Source organism: Malurus melanocephalus, unplaced genomic scaffold (assembly GCF_030028575.1).
Source record: "Malurus melanocephalus ecotype Western Australia unplaced genomic scaffold, MMel_1.1 scaffold_172, whole genome shotgun sequence".
Taxonomy (NCBI): Eukaryota; Metazoa; Chordata; class Aves; order Passeriformes; family Maluridae; genus Malurus; species Malurus melanocephalus.
This window is the reverse complement of record NW_026623404.1, coordinates 1,473,068-1,497,506: the sequence shown is the minus strand read 5'-3', so window position 1 is coordinate 1,497,506 and position 24,439 is coordinate 1,473,068. Positions and strand designations below refer to the sequence as shown.

The following is a 24,439-nucleotide window of genomic DNA, read 5'->3' as shown; positions in this document are numbered from 1 at the left end:
GCATCACGTTCATGAAGAATCAAAGTCTGGAATGATGGAAATGTCCTGCATTTTAGGAAGCCCTTGGGTCATTCACAGAAGATAGGATGGAGGTTGACAGAAACTCAGCTCCTTTGGGATTTTTGTGATTTGCTGTTCAGATCAATTAAGGGATTTACATTTTGTGCTTGCAAAATGATATTAAATATATGACCCAAAAGSTGAAAAAGACTCCAAATTACTTACATAAAATGAARTATAAATTAAGAGTCAAAACAAATWGGGTCAAAGAAATTTAACAGCYCCAAATATATAGTATAGCTCTGAGAGAAATACATAGTTCTGAAGGAAAAAAMAAAACAACCTTTCTGAATCAACAGTTAGCTGTGGAGCTTTTGGAAACACTCAGCCCTCCCCAAATTCCACAAGAGGTTGACAGTAACCCATTAACTAGTAACCAACATGAAACACTGAGCAACAATAATGAACTTGCAGCTGCTTATATAGAGCATATGAGCTAAAAGGTACTTAGGTTTGGGTGTATCAGCAGAAATCTGAATGTCTTCTCAAGCATCAGAACTATTTAAGCTGTAGCAATCATAATGCTGGCAGTACTCTGCTGCCTCCTTATCCCTGCACAATGCAGGAGCACTCACCTTCTGAAGACTCCTTCCACACCAGTGATACCCATTCCGTCCACAATGTCCCTGGTCAATCTAAATGGAACAGTCTCTGGTGTGGGAAGGATTTTACCTTGCTCAAAAGCAACCCCTAAAAAAAAACATAAGAAATGTTTAAAAAAAAAGTTGAAGTAAAGAAAAATTAAGGTTCTTTTGCTGTCCCACTTACCCAGATCTATATGCACCAGTTCTGCTGTTTGTTCATCTATCAAGATATTCTGAACATGTCTGTCTCCAAGTCCAAGAATGTAGCCAACTGAAACAAAAATSTAAGTGCTGAAACCATGTCATAAAAACCAGAGAAAAGCTTAAGAAWGATTATTGGAATAATTGTAACAGGTGCAAATAAATTAAAGTGAGAATATTTCTTATCCCACATATAGATATTACCCAAGGAAAAAGCAAACGCCATTCCRAAAAAGAAATGGTTGACTGAATGARATTGCAAAAGGGTTATTCTCATACAGATAACGCATCTTTTTATCCACTCCAAAGATTTATTGCCCATTTCTATTTGTACATCAAAGTTTATCAAATAATAATTCAGCTTTAAGAAAAAATTAAAAATGCATAATAAAATCAGGTTGTTATTACTATTGTTAGCATACCTGCCTCCAACAAACCAAACAACTTTTGTCTGTCAGTTTTAAAAATCTCCATTGATCCAAATTTTAAGATCTTTCATGTAAGCCTATTTCAGTGCTTTACTGTCCTTAAATGTAGAAAAATTCCAAACTACATTTCCCTTCCTGCAATTTACACCCATTACTGTGTTCACTGAATGGTCATGGACAGCAATAGTATTTCCTACAAAAATCTTTCATCTGAGTTTTAGTGAACTCTAGATTTTCTTCATTTTTTTTCAGTAAAAGGGGGGTGCATAAACATGTTAGCATCTAGAATGGGATCTACTGCGAAGTATCAATCTACCAACAAATGCCTTCCAGAGACTCGATATGTGAGTCATCAAAAATATCCACAGTATTTACATCTAAGTACTTCTATTTCTTTATTATGACAGGAAAATCCAAGGGAAAATGCCAGAACTTAAATAACCATTTCTGCCATGGATAATAATGCCAGTACAAAGACAGTAAAAGACTGAGCTTTTCAATTCAGCTAAAACATGTGAGGCTACACATGAAATGAATAAATGCTAAATCAAAACAACAGAAATAAAGACAGGTAAAAAAAAAAAAAAAAAAAAAAAAAAAAAAAAAAAAAAAAAACCTGCCAGAATCTAAGAATATAAACCATTATATAAACAAAGAAACACAGAATTTTACTCCTCCTTCTGCAGCAAAAACGGGGGGTGGGGAGGAACAAATCAGAAATCTTAATTACAAAAATAAAGCTGATGCTCTTGCTGGCCTTTTTTGCCCCCTACTATGCCTTTTCTGAGATGTGACAAAAGCATGACAGCCACTACCTCTGAAGTGGTATAAACTCTTTGGTTTTAAAAGCCACTGTAAATAAGCCAACACAATACCTATAGAAGATGTAGCCACACTACGAGTGTAAGCCAATCGTTTTTCAAACCACACAGCTGGATCCAGGAATTTTTCCATGCAGAAATACCGGAACACAGGTTGAAAATTCTCACAGACTTCCATGAAGATTCTGTATTTCTCTTCAGCATGTTTTTTCTGAGCATCCTTTAAACACRTAAGAAATTTTTTACCCATGAATAACTGCTTTGGAAGAAAATTCTCTTTCTTTGAAAGGAACAGATTCCTCCTTTCTGCCCACTTTCCTTCCATCAAATGCTATTCTCACTTCTTTCTCTTTCTGAGCTAAGAATTACTGTCTTTTTGCAGCAATCATTAATGCAACAATCAGTTTTACTAAACAATTCTATTTTCATACACAACTCAGAAGCTAAAAAACATGGGAAAACACACACTCGTATTTCCATGGTGCAGCAGATGCACATATTTTATAGGCATGTACAGGTAAATGGATCTTGTTGGGAGACACTTTGTTCCTTTGCACTCTATTCTGGTACCTCTGCTTGTCTGATGGGTTCATGTCACGGTGAGAAAGTCACTYTCACTCGTTCCCATGCAAAAGCTGCACAAAGCCAAAATTAAATATATTTTATCCTCTTACTACTATAGCAATTTGAGAGGAAATAGCTTCTTGCACAATGATGGGTATATAAAGTAACAGGTAGACCTGTCTGAAATTTTCTAAACTTAYGGCGATGTGGTCTGTGGAACTGAACTGAAAGTCTGAATATCTATTCATTCCATGCCACTGGTCATATTCATTATTACATATGAAATCATTATATACATATACATATGTATTATTACATACTAAAAGTATAGGGTGTACTCTGTAAATTCCACCCCCCTCCAGTAAATATTATCAACCATCTATTTTTTGGGGCATTTTTTAAAGTTATTTGGACTCACCAGCATTATTTTATGACACTGATAACCCGAGTAATCCTTTGGCCTGTATCTCTTGTGAGCTCCTTCTTCAGCATTCACGAGGAACTCCCCAATGGGARTTGTTCCTGAGCACCACTCCAGAACTCCACTTCTCTGGGAAAGAGGAACCACCTGGAAAAGTGTAACCATGAGGGAAGGCTGTACACACTAAATTAGRAATACACACCTGGCGGAGAATGGGTACACATTTCCCATTTTTTCCCCAGGTTTGTTTTAAAAGACAAAGAAGGCCAAATCACGTAGTTGACCACAATGTATCTTTTAAAGACACATGCATACAAATATAAAAATMCACTCAAATTTTCTCTACCACAAAACTGCAATTTTTTTCCTGTCCCAGAGAACCTTCCACTAGATACTTCAGCACCACTTAATGATTAGCTACTGCCTGTTTCCTTTAATTTTCTTTTCTTACGAAAGTCTGTTTATCTCATAATGCAAAGCCCAGTCTACTTACCCTTCTGTCGTTCATTTTTACACACATAAAAACCTGAGTCTTAATTGAAAATTATTCAAAGAATGTGACTCTAACTCCATCTGTGAATTCTTAAAACTACACTAGCAATTCAGATAAGCATCTTTAGAAATTCCATTGTGCACATTACTCATTTGTCAAATGAGAAGCTTAACTTTGAGAGTACTTATTCAGAAGTCACCTTCACAGCTATTATTATAATCTGAAGTATATAAAAAGGAAGGAGGAATGAAAAGTTCCTGATCAAATACGTTTTATGCATTCACAATAAGAATTTATCACTGTATTCCCAATTAAAAAAAAAAMCAGTTCAAATTCAGCATGGAAGACCCTAGATGGGACTTCTGAATCCAAGTGTAAGGAATACTGAAAGATTAAAATTAATTATTAATTAAGGAATATCACAAGGCAAATTAATGAGAATTCATAAACAAACTTGCATGCTCAAGTTTAATGGCTAGCAGCTTACAATTTAATGACAGGGCATTACTTAATTTCTTTTCAATTTTACATTCATATAAAGAAAGCTTTGAAAAGTATTTAAATATATATTGGGCATCAAGAAATTTATTTTAATGATTTGAAAAAAATTAAATGGTAATAAATAAAATATGTTKTTTATCCCATACCTTAGGGAGCAGTGACTATTTTAATATCACATAAATAAAAATCTTTTTATACTGCTTTTGGCTTAAAAGAAGAGGAGAATGGGGAAATATGCTTTATTTCTCTGCTGCCATAGCTGTTCAATGTTACCTTGTATCTTCGGATGTTTAATTTCCTCTTTCGTGTTTCAGTGTTTTGCTGGAGCAATGTATTGCACATCTGGAAAACTTGTTGCATGACAGCATCTTGTCTCAGGTCATCACGCCCCTTCAGCATAAACAGAAAAAGCAATTAAAAAACACCTCTCAGCATCCATTTTATTATTCAGCAACTACAAAAATTATTTTYAAAAACTGCACATACTGTAAGTTACCTTTCCACAATAATCACTTGCAATAAAATGTAATTAACAGTTTTTCTTTTTCCTCTGGATTTGATTTTCTATTAATGCTCAGCTGCTTAAACACAACCTCATTAACTTAAATCATCACCATTCCCTTTTTATTTTGACACATGGTATATGATTCAGCTTTCAATCAACCTACGTGTCTTATGGTATTCTTTTTAAAAACAGGTGTTTCATTCACCTTTATTTAGCAACCCAGCACACAGATGAAGCAGCATCAGTTGGCACTGCACTTCTGATTACTGGATGCAGATCTAGTGATTCATGCTTCTCTTTAAAGCTTTCAAAACTAACCCATACTTRGCAGCAAAACAGAATTCTCCCAGCAACTGCTCAATGTTTACATTCAAAGAGACAATGATATCRGCTGAGTCTAAGGAAAAATAATTTTTTTTAGAGTTTTTTACTTCTATGTGCAATGCTTTTGGTTGTCTCTGATTTTTTTTTAATAAGGAAAATTTAAAAGGAGGTATTTAATGCAGTATGTTAATGGTTTTTATTTATAGTTCACTTCAGGTCACCAGCTGAGACATGACCAGGCAAGTCACAGGTCTGGTAGTTGTCAGGTTAGCTACTGGATATTAATTACATTCACTGCTGAAAAATAATTACAAACATATTTAATGTCATTACTTATTTATACTGCTTATTAATACTTTGCAATTTTGTTTATTAAAGCATTCTTCAACTGAGMAAACTGAAGCGTGAAAAGTCTGTTCATGGTAGAGAAATGATACATGAAAAAACTGATAGGAGAATTTWAAAAAAATTCCAGCATGCCAAGTCTCTGAGATGCCATTACAACTGAAAGAACCCACCTTAACCAGCTGCCTCCTTTCTTTACCATCTGATCCTACACAATCAATTATTTTAGGCAGATTCATGCCTCCTGCTAAACGAAATTCTCGCTTGAAAGAACTTATTGTGACCAAATTTTCATACTGTCCTGTGGGATCCACCTGAAATTRGAAGTAAGGTTAAAATTAATATAAATATTACCTCCATTTCACTCAAAGTGGTAATGAGTTGTTTGCAAACCTCATCAGCAAACTATATGCTAAATATTTATATGAGCACTCCATCGTCTACAAGGATAATACCACAAAGGCTACAAAAATATGCTGAGCAAAGGAGTTTTTTTAATTCCTCCTTGTTCACCTCACTTGAAGAGGGGACATGGTGCTGCAGACTTTCACTAAACAAGCTGTGACACCATGTTAGCCTGCCCCAGCTAGCACTGTCYCAGAAAATGTTCACATATGGCTGGGGAGCATTAGGCTTAGACTAGGCTGCAAATGGACCCAGTTTACAGTCCCAAAGCTGCTGCAAGGTACAGAATCTGTATTTTCAGCCCCCCTCCATATCCTCACGCCCAAAGCAACCCACTCAGTCAGCTATAAGAGAATACTGACCCAGCAGGCTACATCACAGTCCTGCAGCCATTCCAGTCTAAACTGGAGACGAAGAAAGGCAAAGAAAAGAAAAATCCAGTTGTACAAAGGGGCAAAACCTGGGGCCAACAGGAGTCCTACARACAGATGCTGTTCAGCAGGGGTGGCAACTTCTGGTCTCTGAAGTGAAGCAGCTTAAAGCATTCTTTTCACTTATTCAGCTTTATAGACATAGCCTGAGGGATTTCAACATGAGGAATCCTGGCTTTGCAACATTCAAATTTAGATGCTGGCCCAAAAAGGTGACTCTACACTCCTAATACTGCTAAGTTTCCCAGATGGAATGTGTGGCATCAAAGGGTGAGTGCCTATGCGCCCATCCAAGCAATTGCTCACAATAGTGGGAATGGATCATTCCCCATTACTGAATGACAGAAACATGGGAACAGCAGAAGAGGCATGTCTATTAATTCTCAGACCTTTTGTGACATTCAGTGCCTCCCTGAAACTCTGAKCCAGCACCTGTGATACAGGAGATTCAGGCTCCCAATCCCCTGTGTGAGTTAGGCAGCTCACCACCCCTTTTGATAACGGGAGACTACTCAGTGGTAACAGTGGCAAAGCCAAATTTGTACAATAAACCACKATCTAGCACACACAGGCTTGGGATCAAGGTCTTCCAAGGAAACCATCTCACCCTGCACCTCCCACCTGACAAGAAATTATCCCCATAGATGGACCTGTAAAAACCATGGGAATTGGATGAACAGATGTATGYCCTCACTACCAGTACAAAAGCTTGAAGATGATTCTGTTATGTGGGATTATAGTGCGTGTTTATTTCAACTTCAGTCACCTTAATCTCCATGGTAGGAACAACAACATCCTCCAAGTTCTTCAGTTTAATAATTGGCTGGTCAGMTGGAATACTTATTGCTTCTGTAATTAAAAGAAATTAATATTCTTAAATTCAGAGATATAAAAATACATCCAAATTGACAAAACCCAGCTTGCATTCCTTTTGGGACCCACAACCTCACTGCATACTTTGTTGAGCTGATGAAGATAACCATAAGTGGTGATTTCTGGAGTTTCATACTAAGAGTCTGAGCCTTACAGTGCAAGTAATTATAATGACTTTTAATCCAGGCYACATTCCATACCTATCAAAAATAGGACACAATGCTAATATAGTACCTCTTTTAATTACACACAATTATTTAGAAATACACTTTTTAATCTGAGAAAATAAAACCTATCTTCACTATTAAAACAAAAGTAGTTTACCCAAGACTTACTTCTTTCAGATTTCCATGGATTAGCATCTAAATTTGCTAATGTGATGTAGGCATCACAAAGTGCTTCGATGTCTCTAACCATGCGAGGTCTCCTTTTCCTTACGATATTAATTATAGTGCTAGCAGCCTCCATTCTATCCTAAAAAACCCAATGGAATACAAACATCAGATCTTGTAAACTGCACCTTTTCATATTACATATGCATCATAACATGCAGTCAATTAGGTACAATTGAGATATGTCCTATGAAAACAGAGCAAGCTGCAGTACTGGACAACCCTTTCATGACATGACCTGAAATAATTCGAAGAAAAATTCTCGCACTGCCTAATCTGAGATATTGAGTAATGCAAAATATTATTGGGGATGGAGAGGGAGCAAAYCCAGCCAGGTAAAGTGCAAAAATAAAGAAAAAATTCTTCAGAAAAAAGGACAGGCAGGTTTAGAACACGTTCTTCCACCATCTGCCTGCTTCTGTTATTTCCTCCCAACTGAAGAAAAAAAATCTTGTGTGCAAAAGACAGAAACCTGTCCATGCCTTCCTTCTGCGCCTGGCTCTGAGAGACTTAGTTTAGCATAATTCCACTCCTGAGGGGAAGGAGGACAAAAGGACTACAGATGTGAGAAAAAGGCAAATGAAAAACCACATAAAAATGTGGTGAAAAAATGTATCAGTGTGGGGGRTAAGAGGGCAATGACAGCCAACCATGTCGGGTCTACAATGATGGGGGAAAGAACGGATGATTCCAAAGACAGGTGGAACAAAAATTAAGCAATAACAACATGAACACGTGGCCACAGTTTAGTATTATCTATCAGAATGCTTTTAACRTATCAAGGACCAAAAGATATACTGCACAAGGCTAAATGCTTAGATGGAACACATGTTACCACTCAAGGCAGGAAAAATACCCTATTCTTTTAAAAACAAACCCACTCAAGTCCCTGCATCTAAAATGCCTTTTACAGAATRGCACATCAGGGACTTTTATCATAAAAGTCTGCAGTAATGAGGGCTATTTGTGGCACAAAACGTTTACCATATTTTATTCAACCCCGTAATTATTTCTTTCAATAATAAAATTTCTATGTATGCACAATAGGGTTTTTTAAATTATGAAAAGTAGTTTGCCTCCTACTGTTTCTTAAAAGAAGTCTGCTGATGAGTTYTGTACTAAAATGCCCCTTTACATGYATTTTTTYCATTTTTWAATAAAATTAAACRATTTAATGTGATTAATAAAGATAGAAAGTTTTGCAGTCACCACATCAAGCTGGGAGATTTCTTTTGGTGCATTTTTAATTAACTTATTTCTTCTTATTGCATCTGGTTTTATGAGGAGTTCATCTTTGTTAGCATTAGCCAAAGCTAATATTATAAACAAAGTATGATGTGGATGATCCAGTGAAATTCGAGACATTAGCTGTCAACAAAAGAAAAAGATCCCATTATTAAAAACAGTACAGGAGAAAACCAATACTTAATTATCATTATTAATTCTTTTCAACTTCTATGGTTCCTAAGACRAAATGAAAGATAATACTTAGACAGTATTTCCACAACTGAAAAAACATGCAAAATATATTCCTACAGCTTCATGAGACTGTGCTTATTCTACAAGAAAATCAATTAAACAGAAATTTAAAAAGTCCCCAATCCTCATCCCCCACTACACTGATTTGGCATCACTCATTTTTAATATACCTTTATCGCCCACATAACTGGTTTAGCTGTAATTGCTCAGAGGAAGGTGGGTATTGTTTAGAAGTAGGCACTAYAAGACAATCAAGATATCTTTAGATGAGAAAAGCAAAAATTACATTATTCAGAACTTCRTGAAATCCTAAACCACCCATCATCTTAGTTCCCATCCGAGCAGCCAGCTGGTACATCAGAGGCAAAAACTTGTATGAAGGGATCTTCTGTGCATTTTTCTGTAGTAGAGAAAATTCAGTTAGAGAGCTGTACTCAATACCTAACAAAAACTGTAATCATAAAATACAATTTTTTTAAATTAAGAAAAGTCACAGCTGTGTGATCAAACAGCAATTCAGTGATATGACATCATGTTGGCCCATGTGTCCTAAATGGTACAAGTCCTTCATAAGAGAAGTACTATTTTCTATTCTACCATTCATGGCTTTTCACCTAAAAGTATATATAATACAAACAAGAATAATGTACCTAGGGATGTTGAAGGTGGATAGATTCCAAGGAATGTGAAGAACAAGGTGACCACAGTAAAAGACCATGAGATATGCTTAATCACACAGCTTGTCAATTAAAATGCTAATTTAAGTTAAATTAAAATGCACTGTGTATTACAGGTCTCATTGATAAAAAACTAATCAATAAGCAGTAACAACTGAAAGAAGCAAGTCTTCAGGAAAAGTTAYRGCACTACATAATTCATCTTCTAGAAATACAGGAGGAGAAGAATGATGGATATTTATCAGTCAAAGCATTAGGGAAAAATGGAGCCAACACATACCTTCATCATTTCATTGACTCTATCAACTCCAGAATTTTCAAGCCACAGGGAACAGAGTCGGAATATCCACATATCATGTTCTTCTCCACTTAGTAAACAGCTGATGTAGTTTTCCACTGCTTTACACAGGAAGCGTTTACGATCTTCAGTCAGGGCTTGTATTGCACCTTCATCCAGCTCAAGCTCTCGCTGAACCTTCACTGTGTATCTATGTGAACAGATGTCATTTTTAAACAACAAATTATTTCTTAATGAACTTACAGCAAGGCTGTCCCTAACTCTCTCATTTACTAATTTAACATTTTTTAAGTTGTTTCGTATGTACAAGCACAGTAAAATAAACAACTGAATTGTGGGAGCTACTCCCTTGCTGTGCACACAGACTCACTGCTCTAAGTAAACTTTCACTCAGTGTCTTCTCCTAAATGATTAAATCTCACTACTGATATAAATGTGAATACCTAGTAAAGATGATTTGTGTAAAGACTTTGGCTTCCAGCAGCTGAAATTCATAGTTTTCTGCTTACTTACAGTTGCTCTTACTAAATCCTTAAGAATTCTGTATTGAATTTAATTCTAGTCTCTCACTAAATGTGTAATGGATACAAATTGCAACTCATTTGTTTTCACTCTGTAGTTTTGTCAAATAAATGGAACAGATCCAGGGAATAAACATGAATTCYAGGCCATGATAATCCATACTGTTTAACTGTTCTACCAGTCTTTGGCTTAATTTTGTCCCACACTGTATCACGCCCAAGCACAGTTCAGACACCATTCACAGCAAGCACTATGGATTTGGCCAYTGCTTTGTGTAGAGGGAAAAATTCAGCTGTAGAGATGTGACCCATGGCACACCTGTTGCCCAGAGAGCAGAACTGTGACAGTTCCACAGTAACCAGTGTCTCCCTTTGAGTGCTCACCTGTTGGTCTGAACTCTACGCTCCCTGATGAGACCAACCTCCTCCTTGGCCTTCTTCAGCAATGCCTGCTTATTTTCAAACTCCGAGGATTTCATGTAATTCTCAATTCGCTGGTACTGAYTATCAGAGAAACGAGCCAAGGAGAGGAAAGCCTTCATCTTTCCTTTCTTCAGCTCATCACTGCTGTCTGTACTGTGGCTTGCAGCTATTTCMACAGCCTAAAGGAGAAGTTACAATAATGGTAAGATCAATAATCAGATAACTAGTGCTGTGTAATACTTGATGAAACTCTTTTATCACAGAAAAACAGAATGGTTGAGGCTGGAAGGTTTGTCTGGACCTCATCTTATTCATCTCCCTCGCTGCTCAGGTAGGGTCATCTGATTGAATACATTAGTTAATATTGCCTGTGATGGAGTACATATGCATACAAAATAAATCTAACAGGCTGAATATTTTTCTCCTGAGTGGATTTAATATTTGAGAAATGTTTCCATGCAAACAGCCAAAAAGATGGTCCTATATGAAACWACTTTAATAACAATAAGGAATTTTCCACACTTAACTATCTTTTACAGCAATGAAGCATGACGTTTTACAATAGTCTTACAGCCTTATATCGCAAGATGGCGACAGAAAAACGGAAGATGGTGCAAAAAGTGCCAAAAGAAAAGGAAATAATACATGAAAGTCATGGATGCAAATCATCAAAGTGAAGAAAGCATATGGATAGCAACAGAGAAAGTATCACAAATTAGTGTGAAATAAAGAAGTTCAGTGTGACCAATATTAATACAAATGTTTGTTTTACTAGCTAAGCATCTATTGTATTACTACTGCAGCATCTCAGGGGTGACCTTAYCAATCTCTACAACTGCCTGAAAGGAGATTGYAGCCAGGYGAGAGTTGGTCTCTTCCTCCAGGTWACAAGAGAAAGRACAAGAGGACATAGCCTCAAGTYGCACCAGGGAAAGCTGGACATTAGGAAGAATTACTTCACAGAAAGGGTGATCAGACATTGGAATGGGCTGCCCAGGGAGGYGGTGGAGTCACCATTCCCAGARATGTTTAAGGAAAGAYTGGACGTGGCACTYAGTGCCATGGTCTGGTTGACWTGGTGGTGTTGGGTCATAGATTGGACTCAATGATCTCAGAGGTCTTTTCCAACCTSACTGACTCTGTGGTTTTGTGAAACTGAAATACAATGGCCATACTGAAAACCTGGTCAGTGAATAATCTGTCCTGAAAAGGAAGAGAGGGACAGGGAACAGGAAAGGGAAATCATTGCGCTTCTAAGCCAATATAAGATGTTTCACTGTGATTTCTACAAAGCCATATTCTGAACGTTTTGAGATCACAGTGTTACACAATACAATGTGACAGCATAATACTTATATAAGAAACCATATTTTCAATCCAGCAAAATAAAGGCTGCACTGAAAAATCTAGTAAACATTTTAACAGTATTTTAACACAGCATCATCTCAAAGATTGCACATTTCAAAGACCAGATGCACCTTTTCTAAGTATTTCTGCATGATGACTGTAGGGTTTTCCAAGCATATTTCTGCTAACCARGTTCCGCAGAGCCTCAGGCACTCTGTATAAATCAGTTTCAGGTGAGGATCATTCTCAACCTTTGAAAAAGCAAATTTTGGGAAAAAAAYCAGTGAGAGGGAGGCACCAAACAAAAATATCCTTTACATATGAGGTAGGCAATTTCTACAGCTTAGAATAGAATGAATAGAATTTAATCACTGAGGCCTGTTACACAGAATGCATCAACAGAGTAATTTTCCATCCACATCTATAGTAGTGAATAACCTTAAATCACATTCACATTCTATGCAAGACTAAAGGAGAGTGAGTATTTTAAAATACCTGATAGTTTAAACAATGAAAAGCAAAATAAACCAATGACAGAATGCAATAAAAATTTTAAAATTTCACAGCATGTTTTCAGAATTGTATTTTATAATAWCCCCTTTTAGTCTGAAGTACTGCAAATGACTCCATAGGTAACAGAAAGGAATCACAAAAGCCATATGTGATCATTAAATTCTTCAGACAGACTTCTACATGGAAACTTGATTAAAAGTGCTCTGAGAYGGAGCAGGTTTCCAAAGGACTTGTCTCCAGAGTCGGGTAAGTTTGCAAAATACTTCTAGTATAGGGTACATATTAAAGACTGTGTGACCAAGATGGCAACAGTGACTGTGAAATACATATGTAAATATCACAGGCTGTGAAAACACAAATCCTCCTTACATATATATGAAAAATGTAAGGAAGGACTAAATTTTTGGAGGGCCTTATCAACTGATACATGGAGAAAWCACAAATCAAAGAGTGGCAACTCTTGATTTTGCCCTGATATGCACAAAGAACTTGGCCCAAAGTAATCCAACTTTTCTAAAGTGTGATATTGTTTAAGAACATACATGGATTCAAAGGAAGTAGTTTTTATCCTCCGGAAACACTCAAAAAAAAGACATAAAAACATAAAGGTACGGACATAAAGGAATTTTTATCACAGTAGTACACAAAGTYAAGTTCTATTCAAGCATTTGTAGATCATATTTTAACGAACATCATCCTGAGGGATCTGGAAAGGCTGGATTAATGGGCCAAGGCCAACTCTGTGAGGTTGACAAGGCAAGTGCCAGGTCACAACAACCCCAGGCAGCATCTGGGAAGCTGCCTGATGGATAARGACCTGGRGGTGCTGGTCAACAGTGGCTGAWCAKGAWCCASTGTGTGCCCARGTGGCCAMGAAGGCCAATGGCATCCTGGCCTGGRTCAGCAATGGTGTGGCCAGCAGGACCAGGGCAGTGACCGTCCCCCTGTACTYGGCACTGGAGAGGCCACACCTCRAATCCTGTGYTCAGTTCTGGGCCCCTCASTGCTGGAAAGACATTGAGGGGCTGGAGCRTGTCCAGAGAAGGGCAGCGGAGCTGGGGAAGGGYCTGGAGCACAAGTGCTGTGAGGAGCAGCTGAGGGAGCTGGGGGTGTTTGGCCTGGAGGAAAGGAGGCTCAGGGGGACCTTACTGCTCTCTACAACTGCCTGAAAGGAGGGTGCAGCCAGGCGGGGGTCAGTCTCTTCTCTCAGGCTACAACAGGACAAGAGCAAATTGCAACAGGGGAGGTTTAGATTAAATATTAGGAAAAATTTCTCCACTGAAAGGATTGTCAAACATTGGAACAGGCTGCCCAAGGAAGCAGTGGAGTCACCATTCCTATTTAAAAGGGATTTGAAAGACATGTAGAAGTGATACTTAGGGACATGGTTTGATGGTGGACTATGAACAATGAATTCTTACATTTGCCATACTTACAGACTCACTTTGAAAACCCCTAACAGGATTTGCTAACATAGGTTTTTTTTGCTTTCAGATATTCTGAGAGTACAAACCCAATTTAGTAATACTGGAGATGGGCTTTTAGTTTTCTTCTATGGAAAAACTTCAGAAAGTGGAATTAGGAACTTAAATATTAATTCCCGTAAGTTCACACACTATGTAACACATACCTGAAACCAATCTGCATCTAATTTTTTTATCATCGTTTTAAGTATATTCAGTGCAAGACTCTCTTCTTTTTTAGCCCAGAAAACCTGAGCTTCTTCTAGTTGCCATTCAAATACTCCATATCCCTTTGGATTGTGTTGCTTGATCTGAAACATAGCTCTTTCTGGAAGCTGAAATTGAAAAAATAATCATGAACAATTCTTTAAGTTTGTTCTTTGTACTGTCTTACATACACCTGTATCTCACAAGTTTTTTTTAGACTCCACYTCCATCTTCTCTACTTGTACAGCAYAGTCTGTCCATCCAATGCTAAGAATTTATTTGCAGCAAGGATATTAAATTGTTTTTCTATATACTTTCAGAAAATCCTGATTTGCAACAAAAATAAACTGAATCAAACCTTACAAACTCTTAAATAAAGTATCTCTGTTTTAGATAAAGTATCTATTTTAAATTGGAGGTAGAGAAATTCTATAATCAGTACCTCCKGAAGTAATGGATTTACAGCTTAGCATTTATTATTACATTATTACATGTATYACAGACATTATTACACACCAGAAAAAATAATTTAAAAATGGCACCACCATACACTAATTCTTTTGCATGACTACATCTTCACACATATCCCTGGTGAAGTACCATCTTCATTACTGAGTATGTAAGACCAAACTCTGTTTTTAACCAACTCAAGGCTCTTACAGGACACTCACTACCACAGTGTTGGTGGCTAGGCAGAAAAGAGACAAAATCATCTAAAGTATTTCTCCCCAACAGCTCCAGAGGCACTGAGTATAAAGCTAGCACATTCATGAAATCAAAGACAGCTGTTCTACGGATTTCATCATTATTCATAAAAAGAGTTAGAACCTTCCTGAAATCAAAGTTAATTCAGTTTCTTGTATGTGAAGTGTTCAACACCTTTCCAGGTTCTGTATTTAGCTGGAACTATTTTCTGCAAAGGGCCTTGGAGGATATTGTTTCTCTGTAAATTCTTGTGGAGTTACTCCTCCACATGCACTACCTAGAACAAACCAAGGCTGACTATGGACCTGAAAAGCATCCACAACTGAAAAAAACATTGATATTGCAAATCCCATTAAGTCACTCACAGAAAGAGATTTGCCACAGTGCAATGGTGCTTTGAGAACATRAAACTTTGAAGACAATACTAAATATAGAGATGCAATGAAGTTCTCTGCAGTTTTACTCTGGAACACTACAACAGTATAATGCAAGTGAAAGCCAGACATATAAAACTGCACCAAAATGAGAAACAGACCTAGAAGGGCATTCTTCACTAAAAGTGTAATTTTTATATTATCTACCTCATACAGTGGCTTACACTTACAAACAAAATACAAAAAGCATGCCCATAAACACAATTTATTATTAAATTCTACATAATTTAAGTCTCAGATTAATTGATTCACTGAATAAACTTCAACTACAGTTAATCATTAGTACTGTTAAAAAATGAAGTTCTTTAATAAAGTAAAAAAGCTAAACATCTGTTCCTGATKTTTCCTGGAATTCGTTACCTGTGTATTTTTAGCAGTTCTTGACAATCTAGAGAGCTCCACTARATGTTTGGTCAGGAGGTCTTTAATACATTCTCTTTTGGTATTTTCACTCTCCTTTTCRAGCAAGATTTCCAAAATTACAGTGCGCAGAGCCATGATAGGCTCCTGGAAATGGAAGTCACTGTCTTTAAGAAGCTGGGACTGTCTCTGCCATTTCAAATAAACATCATTCAGTTGCTGAGTAGTAACAGATCTGCAATTATTACCAAAAGAAAATAGAGTTGTTATTAATTCTCACTAAATATTAGTGAAACACAAGAAGAGTAGAACGCAAACTGGTGAGAAAGTTCACAATATACACTCCAAAACCAAGAAACAGTCCATGAACCCCTACAACGGTTTCTATATGCAGACTAAACTGGCAGCCTTCCAGTGATAGGRATCACACTCAAACATAGGGCTGCTYAAAAGACYGCAGGGTGACAATTAGSTACCAAACAGAYAGAACTACAGCASAGAAAATTCATTGTTAAYAGCACTACAGAGATAAATAACTTCCTGTGATTCAAAAGCAATCTTAGGAATTTAGCAAGAATATTGATGGYAATAGAGGTCCATAAGAAAATTATTCAAATTGAAACAGCTTCCAGTAAAGATATGCGTATCATTAAGGAAATGGAAAACATTTTCAGAAAAGAAACTAAAAGAGGATAACTCAGTTACTTAAGTAAACCAGAAGCCAGAAGGCATGACTGCTACCTTGGAGTACTAGGGAACTTAATACAAAGGAAAGAAAACAATTACTTAAAACACAATATTGGCATGATAYCAAACAGCTCAAACTAGACTGCGAATAAATCCAGTCTAGAAATAAAGAGAATCTAAAATTGTCTTCATGTAGTGAAGTTAAAATCCTTGTAATTTTYAACATGAAGTTTGAGATGTTGATGAATGAAATCTGTTGAGGTAATTTTAAGTTTTTTGCTATGCTTGATTACTAAAAATCCTGAAAACAGAAAGTGGTGTGAAACAATCTTAAGAAATCACCTGGAGAACAGCAGACCTGCATTTTCCARCTCTCCAATTAGCTGTAGTCTGCAAAGGGTTGGATATAAAGAATATACAGATTCAAGACTGCCCTTGCACAGCTCTTCTACTTCATTTACTCTATGGATTTAACAGAAAAATAGTAGATTATGTTTATTTAATATCAGCAAGTAATTCCAAATAATCATAAAATAGTTTCCATACAGTGAACAGAATTTAAACAGAAAAAAACTCTTCAGTCTGCACTTATTGCATATTACCATTAAAATTCAAAAAACTTAAGTTMATCAATAAATGAAAACACAAYAAGCATACAGAAAGCCYAAAGCCTAMSTGACAGCTCAGCTAAACAAGAGCASTCAGCACCAGAATCCACTTAAGAGGACCACAAAATAAGGAATGTATACAGGAAATGTATCTTCAATTAGCACACGAATTATATATGCACAGATGACAAGTTGAAGTTAAAAAACTTAAAGTTGCAGTCTGGAAGTATTAATTTTATTCTACAGATGAGCCTTCATTTGACCCCATAAAACCCCATGATAGTCTTTCAAACATAACTCCAGACTACAAACACAGACATTCTCTCCATTTCTCTCTCTCTCTAACATCACAATATYTGCATAAAATTTGTTACCTGGCATCTTTGAGACTGTCATGGAAAGCAGAGAATTCTTTATCTCGTAAAGACTGAAGAGCATCATACAATGATTCATGGTACCCTGGACTTTCTGCTTCATCTCTAACAAATAAAAAAAAAGTAACATAGAAAAAATGAAAATCATATTTCTCTACAAAGAAGTACATTTTGTCTTTGTAATGAGTATTTTGAGTTGTACATTTTCTGGAGTTGGATAGGTTGCTGTTTAGCATGATGAAAATAATGCAAGGCTTTGCATTTTAAATTAATTTACTGTTTTATGAATTCAAGCTGTTCTTGCACCTTGCTCTAGCTCACCTACACAGTTTGTTCTGATCATGGCACTGCACAGGTCCTTCAACAGGCTGTTGGTGAACTCCTCCAGGTGTGTCCAAACTATGATCTTAAGACAGTGCAGGAGAAGAACACACCAAGACTCGAATGTTCCCCAGACCTATGCCAGTGTAAGAGTCTTAGAGGAAAACTCATCTATTCTCCTGACTATTAACAATTGATGTAGGAGGAATTACTGAAGACCCCACCATATAACTTTTTTTTCTTTTGCAAAATATAGTGAGTCTATTCCGTATTTCTAACATGTGAGATGATGCAGCTGTACTAAAAAGGGACAAAGTTCACACCAGATCCTGGTCAGTCATATCAAACAACTGYTGCCAGGCATCCAGCAGTATCCTTTCTTCAGGACATAAGTCCTTATGAGGGAGTAGCCATGAATCACTACTGGTGTTTGCTTATCCAGGACTTGATAAYCTCTTGCAGCTTACTGAGTAATATTTTCCTCATTTTTTTATCAACAATCTCTTGTGGCTGAGTAATATTTCCCCCATTTTCTTATTAGTTAGACATTAAAATCTATACCTCATTTGCACTAGGATACATCGACTGTATCAGTCAAAAAATGGAAAAATTCAGTTTAGAGTTACGAACAATCAAAAAGAATCAMCCCCTGTGTATACTTTCCCAGGAAAATGAAAAGTGATGTGCACTGAAAATAGACAAGTGTAAGTGAAAAACACTGCTTTTCAATTCAATGATTAAGACAAACTARCTGACCTGCTTCACAGAAACTATATTCTAATCTTGTCTATTTTTGTTTGGATYTGACACTGTTGCCTTTTGCTTAAAGAATTAGCAAAAAGATAAGCTGGTATTACTTGACAGAAGAGATGTGGCTCCATTGCATATTCCTCCATGCTGCTTGGTAGCGTATTTCCTGGAGTTCTGCACACCATTCAGTGTTTTCATGTTCCAGCCCTTTCAAGTACATGGAAAGAGTGTGGCAAAGCCCAAAATTCTGCAAAGCCTGGAATTAAGAAAATTACTCTAAATTGATTTGCCTCCTTTATTAAACTGAACTGGTACTTTTTTAAGGGTTTTGTTTTACTTTTGGAAAAACAAGAACACTTTGCAAGAAAGACAGGACCATAACTATTTCTAAACTCTACATGATRTAAGATGAAAACTTTTTAATAAGACTACCAATCACACTATTGATATCTGCAACTCCAGGAAAATGGTTTCATTACWACTGTGGCTGGCATTCTTTGAAATAAATTTTCACACTGTGCTTCAAATTAACTATCAGCTCCCATTTCTCCATTCCCTCATTSCTGGGTAGCAAGTCAAAATGAATTTTACTTTTTAATGAACTGTTTCTCATGATGAGAATTTGAGAAGATTTCCTACAACTCCTATCTGTATGAAGACAGTAATCTCTTGATAATAATGACCAATTAATTAGATTACATGGGAAGCCACTATGAAGGACAAACACAATGGAATTTTAACAGTGATACTAAATAATTTGKGGTAAGAAAATGAAAGTACCATAGGAAAATTAAATGAAGGGAAACACATATATCTGTGCTACATTATTATAAAACTGGCATAAACATTTTTGGGCTAAAAAGCAACACATTCTAACGGTTCAAAATAACATAAATTCTTTYTATCTACTGTATCAGAAAACACATGGTTTCAGTATGATATTTGCCATAATGGAGAGTTTTAAAGAATGAAACAGCAAAAAAACCCAATTACATTATTTGCTATAACCTGTCATTTTAGAAGCTGGCTGAAATCTGGGAAAATATTAAATATATCAGTTCCAACACTCACTTCCTCTTATAAAATAAGATTACCTCTATTATTCCTGCTTGGCGAGTAGACGGAGAGAGGCTTGTCTCAAGGTCATATGTTACAAGGGCCTTCTCCCATACTGCTTCATGCTCATATGTTCTTATCCTGTTGTAAATGAAAAAAGTTTTCAATTACAGCTCCTTATGGAAACTTCATTTACTTACTAGTAAATAAAAGAAACTACTTTAAAGAACATAAGAACATGAATAAATTATACCGTGCTAATGGCTGTAACATTCTTCCTCCACCACAGCCATAAAGACTGTCAGGCTCTCCAATGCTTCTATAGACGTCCATGAGAAGGTCCTAGAACATGCACCACCACACAAGGAATTACCTTTTTTGGAACCAGTTCAAGTTAGTTTTACATATACCACATCAGTTTATAAATGTTTTTACATGTTACATTGTTGCTTAGTTTTCCTTTATGTAGTATCTGAGCCTGCTATCATGACAGGAGAAAAAMGTTATGCAGTGTAGCAAAACTCTTCAGGACTACCTACTTTCTCTGCTAATTTATTAAAAAAATCCAGAACTCAGCTTTAGGTGGACTAGCTGCAAAAGGCAGTAGGACAGAATGAGCATCAGACATAGCAGCTATGCAATAAATCTTAAAAGTTATACGAGCACAGTTCTGGAATAATGAACTATGGAAAGAAAGAACTTTGACCAGGCTACTGCATTAGATTTGATTAACAAATAAACTTGAGGGAAATAATACTACTTTGGTTTCGATTATCACAACTCCTACATCCCTTGCTGATTTCTAATGAACATATATCTGTCACAAAACAAACTGAAAAATGTTTGGCTGACTATYATCCTGAGATCAGTTCTGGGAAAAAGAGTCTGCTCTGCTGTAATTTAAAACTTGCCAGTTAGTTACTGGTTTAGGTGATCAAACACGTGGGTGGTTTAACTTGTCTGGAAGGCCATTGAGTTCACTTTGAATGAGGAGAACTTCAGAACACATTTTTTGAATTCTACTAGATCTACCTTCTGCTCAGATGAAACTTACTGTTAATTGTAATTACTCAAGAAAGTCTGTATTCAAATTATGAGGCACACACAAGTACCTGTAAACTTATGCCAGTTTCTTCTTTACTTTTTTCATTCAAAGCAGTAATAGGTATTCTTTGACTTTCCTCTTCAAATGTCAAACTCTTAGCTGCTTTAAAAGAAGATCTAAAAGAAATGTTTCAACCAGTAAAGTTAAGTTAAATGAAATTTCATATAGAGAACTAAAGAAATTCTAAGACAACACTCAAGAAATAAGGGGCACAAACAATAAATGCCTGTCATGTCCCCAGGTTATTCAGTATGGCTCTCCATCAGAATAAGGAAGTGATCAGTTGAGCTGGGAATATCAACAGCAAGGGATTTCAACACCAAGATGGTTTTTTTTTGGAGAACACTCCCTTTTCCCAGCCCTTGCAATATCTAATTTTTTATTAAATCAAATTGTTTTTGTGAATGCCTGAAGTGTTCTTTTTTCTGGGAAAGGATAAAAGTAATCAGTTAATGTATATGCTTACAACCCAATTTTTGTTATATTTTCACTATCTTACAGTGRTTTGTCACAAAACTTAAACTAGTTCCGTATTTTGATCTTGCTAGACCAGAAAACAAAGATAATTGTCCATTATGGAAGAAAATTCCTACAAGGATCATTTAGCTCTATTCACACATAATTCTGGCCATCATTCTGGGGTTTTCTTTCTTCTCTTGATTAACTTCTGACTGTAATTTAACCAACAGCACTATGATTACAAGTCAACATGACACTATTTTGAGGCTTGGATCACATTCAAGGACTGGCAGAAATATTTTCCATGTCCATATACACACCTACCTACAGAATATTTTTAAAGCTTCCTTGACCTTTCACATAACAAAACACTGCCTGGACACACAAAACACAATCCATTTTACCAGAAATGTCAAAGATCGGCATTCCTCCTACCTCTCTTGCTGCTTGTCCCTATTTATCTTGTCTGCATAGATTTCTGCGTAGAGCAAGGCTGTGAAGTGAGCAGCACAAGACTGTGCTGCCATAGCAACCTCCAGATAATTCAGATCTAGCCAGAAGCTGTCCTCAAAAACTGTACCTGAAACAGATCTGATTAAATAAAGAATTTAATACTGCTGTAACAGACTTTTTCTCTAACATTAAATAAAATAAACCAATTTTAACTAGAAAGCTTTCCAAAGGCTAATTTTATCTTAAGCCCTGGAAAACACGTACTACAAGAAATTTATCAGAAAGTTTTTTAAAAACTCCTGTAGCATACCCTTTAATGGTAGCCATATCACTTCTGTAACAAATGCAAGATCACTACTGTATCTTTTCTTTTAACCAACATGTTCTCTACCATGTTCTTTTTCTTTAGGCTAGAGTATCAACAGATCTTTGAACAGTCACAATTAAATTCAGGTGACATTTTGAAAAGCTTGAAATTCACCTCTTTTGTCTTCTCAAGTAATCAACAACAGCAAGCATGGCTCGTCGAGATACTTTATCCAAACTTCTAGAGTTATGGGTTTCTTGCTCTGGGATRTATATTTTAAAGAAAAGAATATAATGAACTTTTGTCATAACATATCCTTTTACAAAATAAAAAGGTCTATTTTATTAGTCAAGAAAATAAACAAAATCTTCCTTGAATTGCATTTTCAAAATTAAATTAATAATTTGTCACAGAATGTATTTCTTCTCCTTACATGATGTTAGTGACATTCTAGTAGTTTATACCACAGTCTTATGAAATTATCTTTGTATTACTAGTTTATGGATTCTATTTCTTCCTACAGAATTCACAGATAAACTAATACCATTGTAAAAAGCACTGTAACAGACCTCTTCCATTAGGCTTTTGCCATAAAAAGTTATTTCAACATCACAGAAATACCTATTATTAAATTACTTCATTGCAGATTTTAGAATGTGTATGGTTACACAAAACCCCTTTCTGTCCACGTACAGGCACATACTTTCAAAAAATCTATGTTTCCATGTGTTACTTCTGGATTTATAAAAACAAATCAGAAAGCTACAGGTTGTGTTCTGGTGATTCCAGTATCTGGTAATTTTTGAATTCTGGTCATTTTGAATGTTCTGGTGACTGCAGTATCTATGGTCATTTTTGAATTATCAATTACAAGAAGCAAGAAATAGGGAACATACAAGCAAATGTTTGATTACTACTACATTACAGTAAGATGCCAAAGTAGGAATTTCCCCTAGAGAAAGCAAAAGTCATAATAAAAAAGCATCTGGGCATGTTGTGTRTTCCAACAAACAGAAATGAATGTGCTCAGAAGCATTCAACTCTTTTATGGCYAACTGCTTGTTTTTTTCCAGTTTGGATCCTGAGGGATTGGAATGAAATTTATCTAGATTTTCTAGGAAGAGTTTTCTCCTTGTTTTCATAGGGTAACAATTTCTCCTTGAAGAAAATGGTGGTTACCAAATGATTAAAATTTTTGCTTTGAATACTGATGTTTTATTACTGATACCAATTTTGGAAATAACTTATCTTTGATCTGTTGACTACTGCACCTCCAGTTTATCTGTAAACAATCACTCATACAATGAGCTGTGTGCTACTTCATGTTTGTTTTTTCTCTGGTACCAGCACAGTTTTCACCTCAAGAGCTCMATTTGAAGCCTCTGTATGTCTTCCTTTTTTGTTTTTTCATTAACTACCTCAGTCAGATCCCYTGCATAGAATTCTTCTTAGGATTAATTTTTTCAGAGAAAGGGTAATTAGACATTGGAATGGGCTGCCCAGGCAGGTGGTGGAGTCACCATCCCTGGAGGTGTTTAAGGAAAGACTGGATATGGCTCTCAGTGCCATGGTGTAGTTGATGTGGTCAAGTTCAGCCACAGGCTGGACTCRATGATCTCAGCACAATCCAAACTCAGTGACTGTGAGTCTATAAAATGAAGGAACATCCATCATTTGCTCACTGATATCACTGAACTAACTGCAAGTTTATAAAATATGGAAAAATCCCTTCATATTTTGTTTACAACATTTTGGGTTACTCCACCCATCTGAGAATAAGTTTGTGCAGTATTTTCCCTGGCTGCTTACAGCGAGGAAATAGAAAATAGTTAATCCTTCTCTATCTYACAAAGTGAAGACAATTATGTAGATATCTGAATCACAGAAACAGCTTGTCACCTGCAGAATACTGTTCTAGTTTTTCAGTCCAGACTAGTCAGCATCCATAAAACGTACCCCAAAAGACACCTAGTATTATTAGGCTTATTTACACCACTCTTAGTAAAAACCACAATACTAAGGGTTCCTTTTCCTCTCTGGCAAGCTGAAGCTTSCATGACTTGTCTGTAAAGAGGCTGCAAGACATTGTACAGACATGGTGATTTGCCACTGAATAAGGGAGTTGGAAGACACAGCACAGTAGCTACTGCACAAAAAAACCCCAATCAACCAGTATGCCTTTCTCATACTCTGCTGCAATACTTTTGATTACTTTTATTGTAACTGCTGGAATGGAACAGGGCATCTGAATGTATAGGAAGACCATTTTCAACACTAGGCAGTAGTTAAAGCAAGGGTTAGTCTTCCCCAAGAGGAAAATCCATGTGAAAACTGCTTTTATTGCTCTTGTTTGTGTAAGAGAGGATTTTAACTGCTAATCAGTAATTTTAAAAGACAGTCCATGACTCAGTCTTTCAGCACACAAAACATATAAATTCAGCAAGTACTAAACATTACCCAGTTGTGAATAAGAAAAGAAGTTAGACAGAAGAAACTTCTTGGGTACTGCCAATGAACWGCTTCAAAACCACTGGTATCTCCATT

At 36.3% G+C, this 24,439-nt stretch overlaps 1 protein-coding gene across 2 annotated transcripts in view; it reads right to left on the bottom strand.

Moving 5' to 3' along the window:
* The window catches only part of ATM (ATM serine/threonine kinase), a 57,119-nt gene that overhangs the window by 1,480 nt on the left and 31,200 nt on the right, over positions 1-24,439 (bottom strand). For both annotated transcript variants that reach the window (XM_057372500.1, XM_057372499.1), the window contains exons 38-60: positions 22,070-22,157; positions 21,571-21,726; positions 20,684-20,792; positions 19,825-19,913; positions 19,610-19,712; positions 18,623-18,771; positions 17,445-17,549; positions 16,805-16,924; positions 15,776-16,010; positions 14,237-14,404; positions 12,225-12,344; positions 10,708-10,925; positions 9,785-9,992; positions 9,114-9,227; positions 8,558-8,716; positions 7,292-7,430; positions 6,850-6,932; positions 5,421-5,561; positions 4,347-4,463; positions 3,077-3,226; positions 2,149-2,314; positions 829-915; positions 636-750 (exon numbers count right to left, since the gene is read on the bottom strand). In XM_057372500.1, coding sequence (XP_057228483.1) covers positions 636-750; positions 829-915; positions 2,149-2,314; positions 3,077-3,226; positions 4,347-4,463; positions 5,421-5,561; positions 6,850-6,932; positions 7,292-7,430; positions 8,558-8,716; positions 9,114-9,227; positions 9,785-9,992; positions 10,708-10,925; positions 12,225-12,344; positions 14,237-14,404; positions 15,776-16,010; positions 16,805-16,924; positions 17,445-17,549; positions 18,623-18,771; positions 19,610-19,712; positions 19,825-19,913; positions 20,684-20,792; positions 21,571-21,726; positions 22,070-22,157 — 3,139 coding nt within the window. The remainder of the gene's footprint in view (positions 1-635; positions 751-828; positions 916-2,148; positions 2,315-3,076; positions 3,227-4,346; positions 4,464-5,420; positions 5,562-6,849; positions 6,933-7,291; positions 7,431-8,557; positions 8,717-9,113; positions 9,228-9,784; positions 9,993-10,707; positions 10,926-12,224; positions 12,345-14,236; positions 14,405-15,775; positions 16,011-16,804; positions 16,925-17,444; positions 17,550-18,622; positions 18,772-19,609; positions 19,713-19,824; positions 19,914-20,683; positions 20,793-21,570; positions 21,727-22,069; positions 22,158-24,439) is intronic.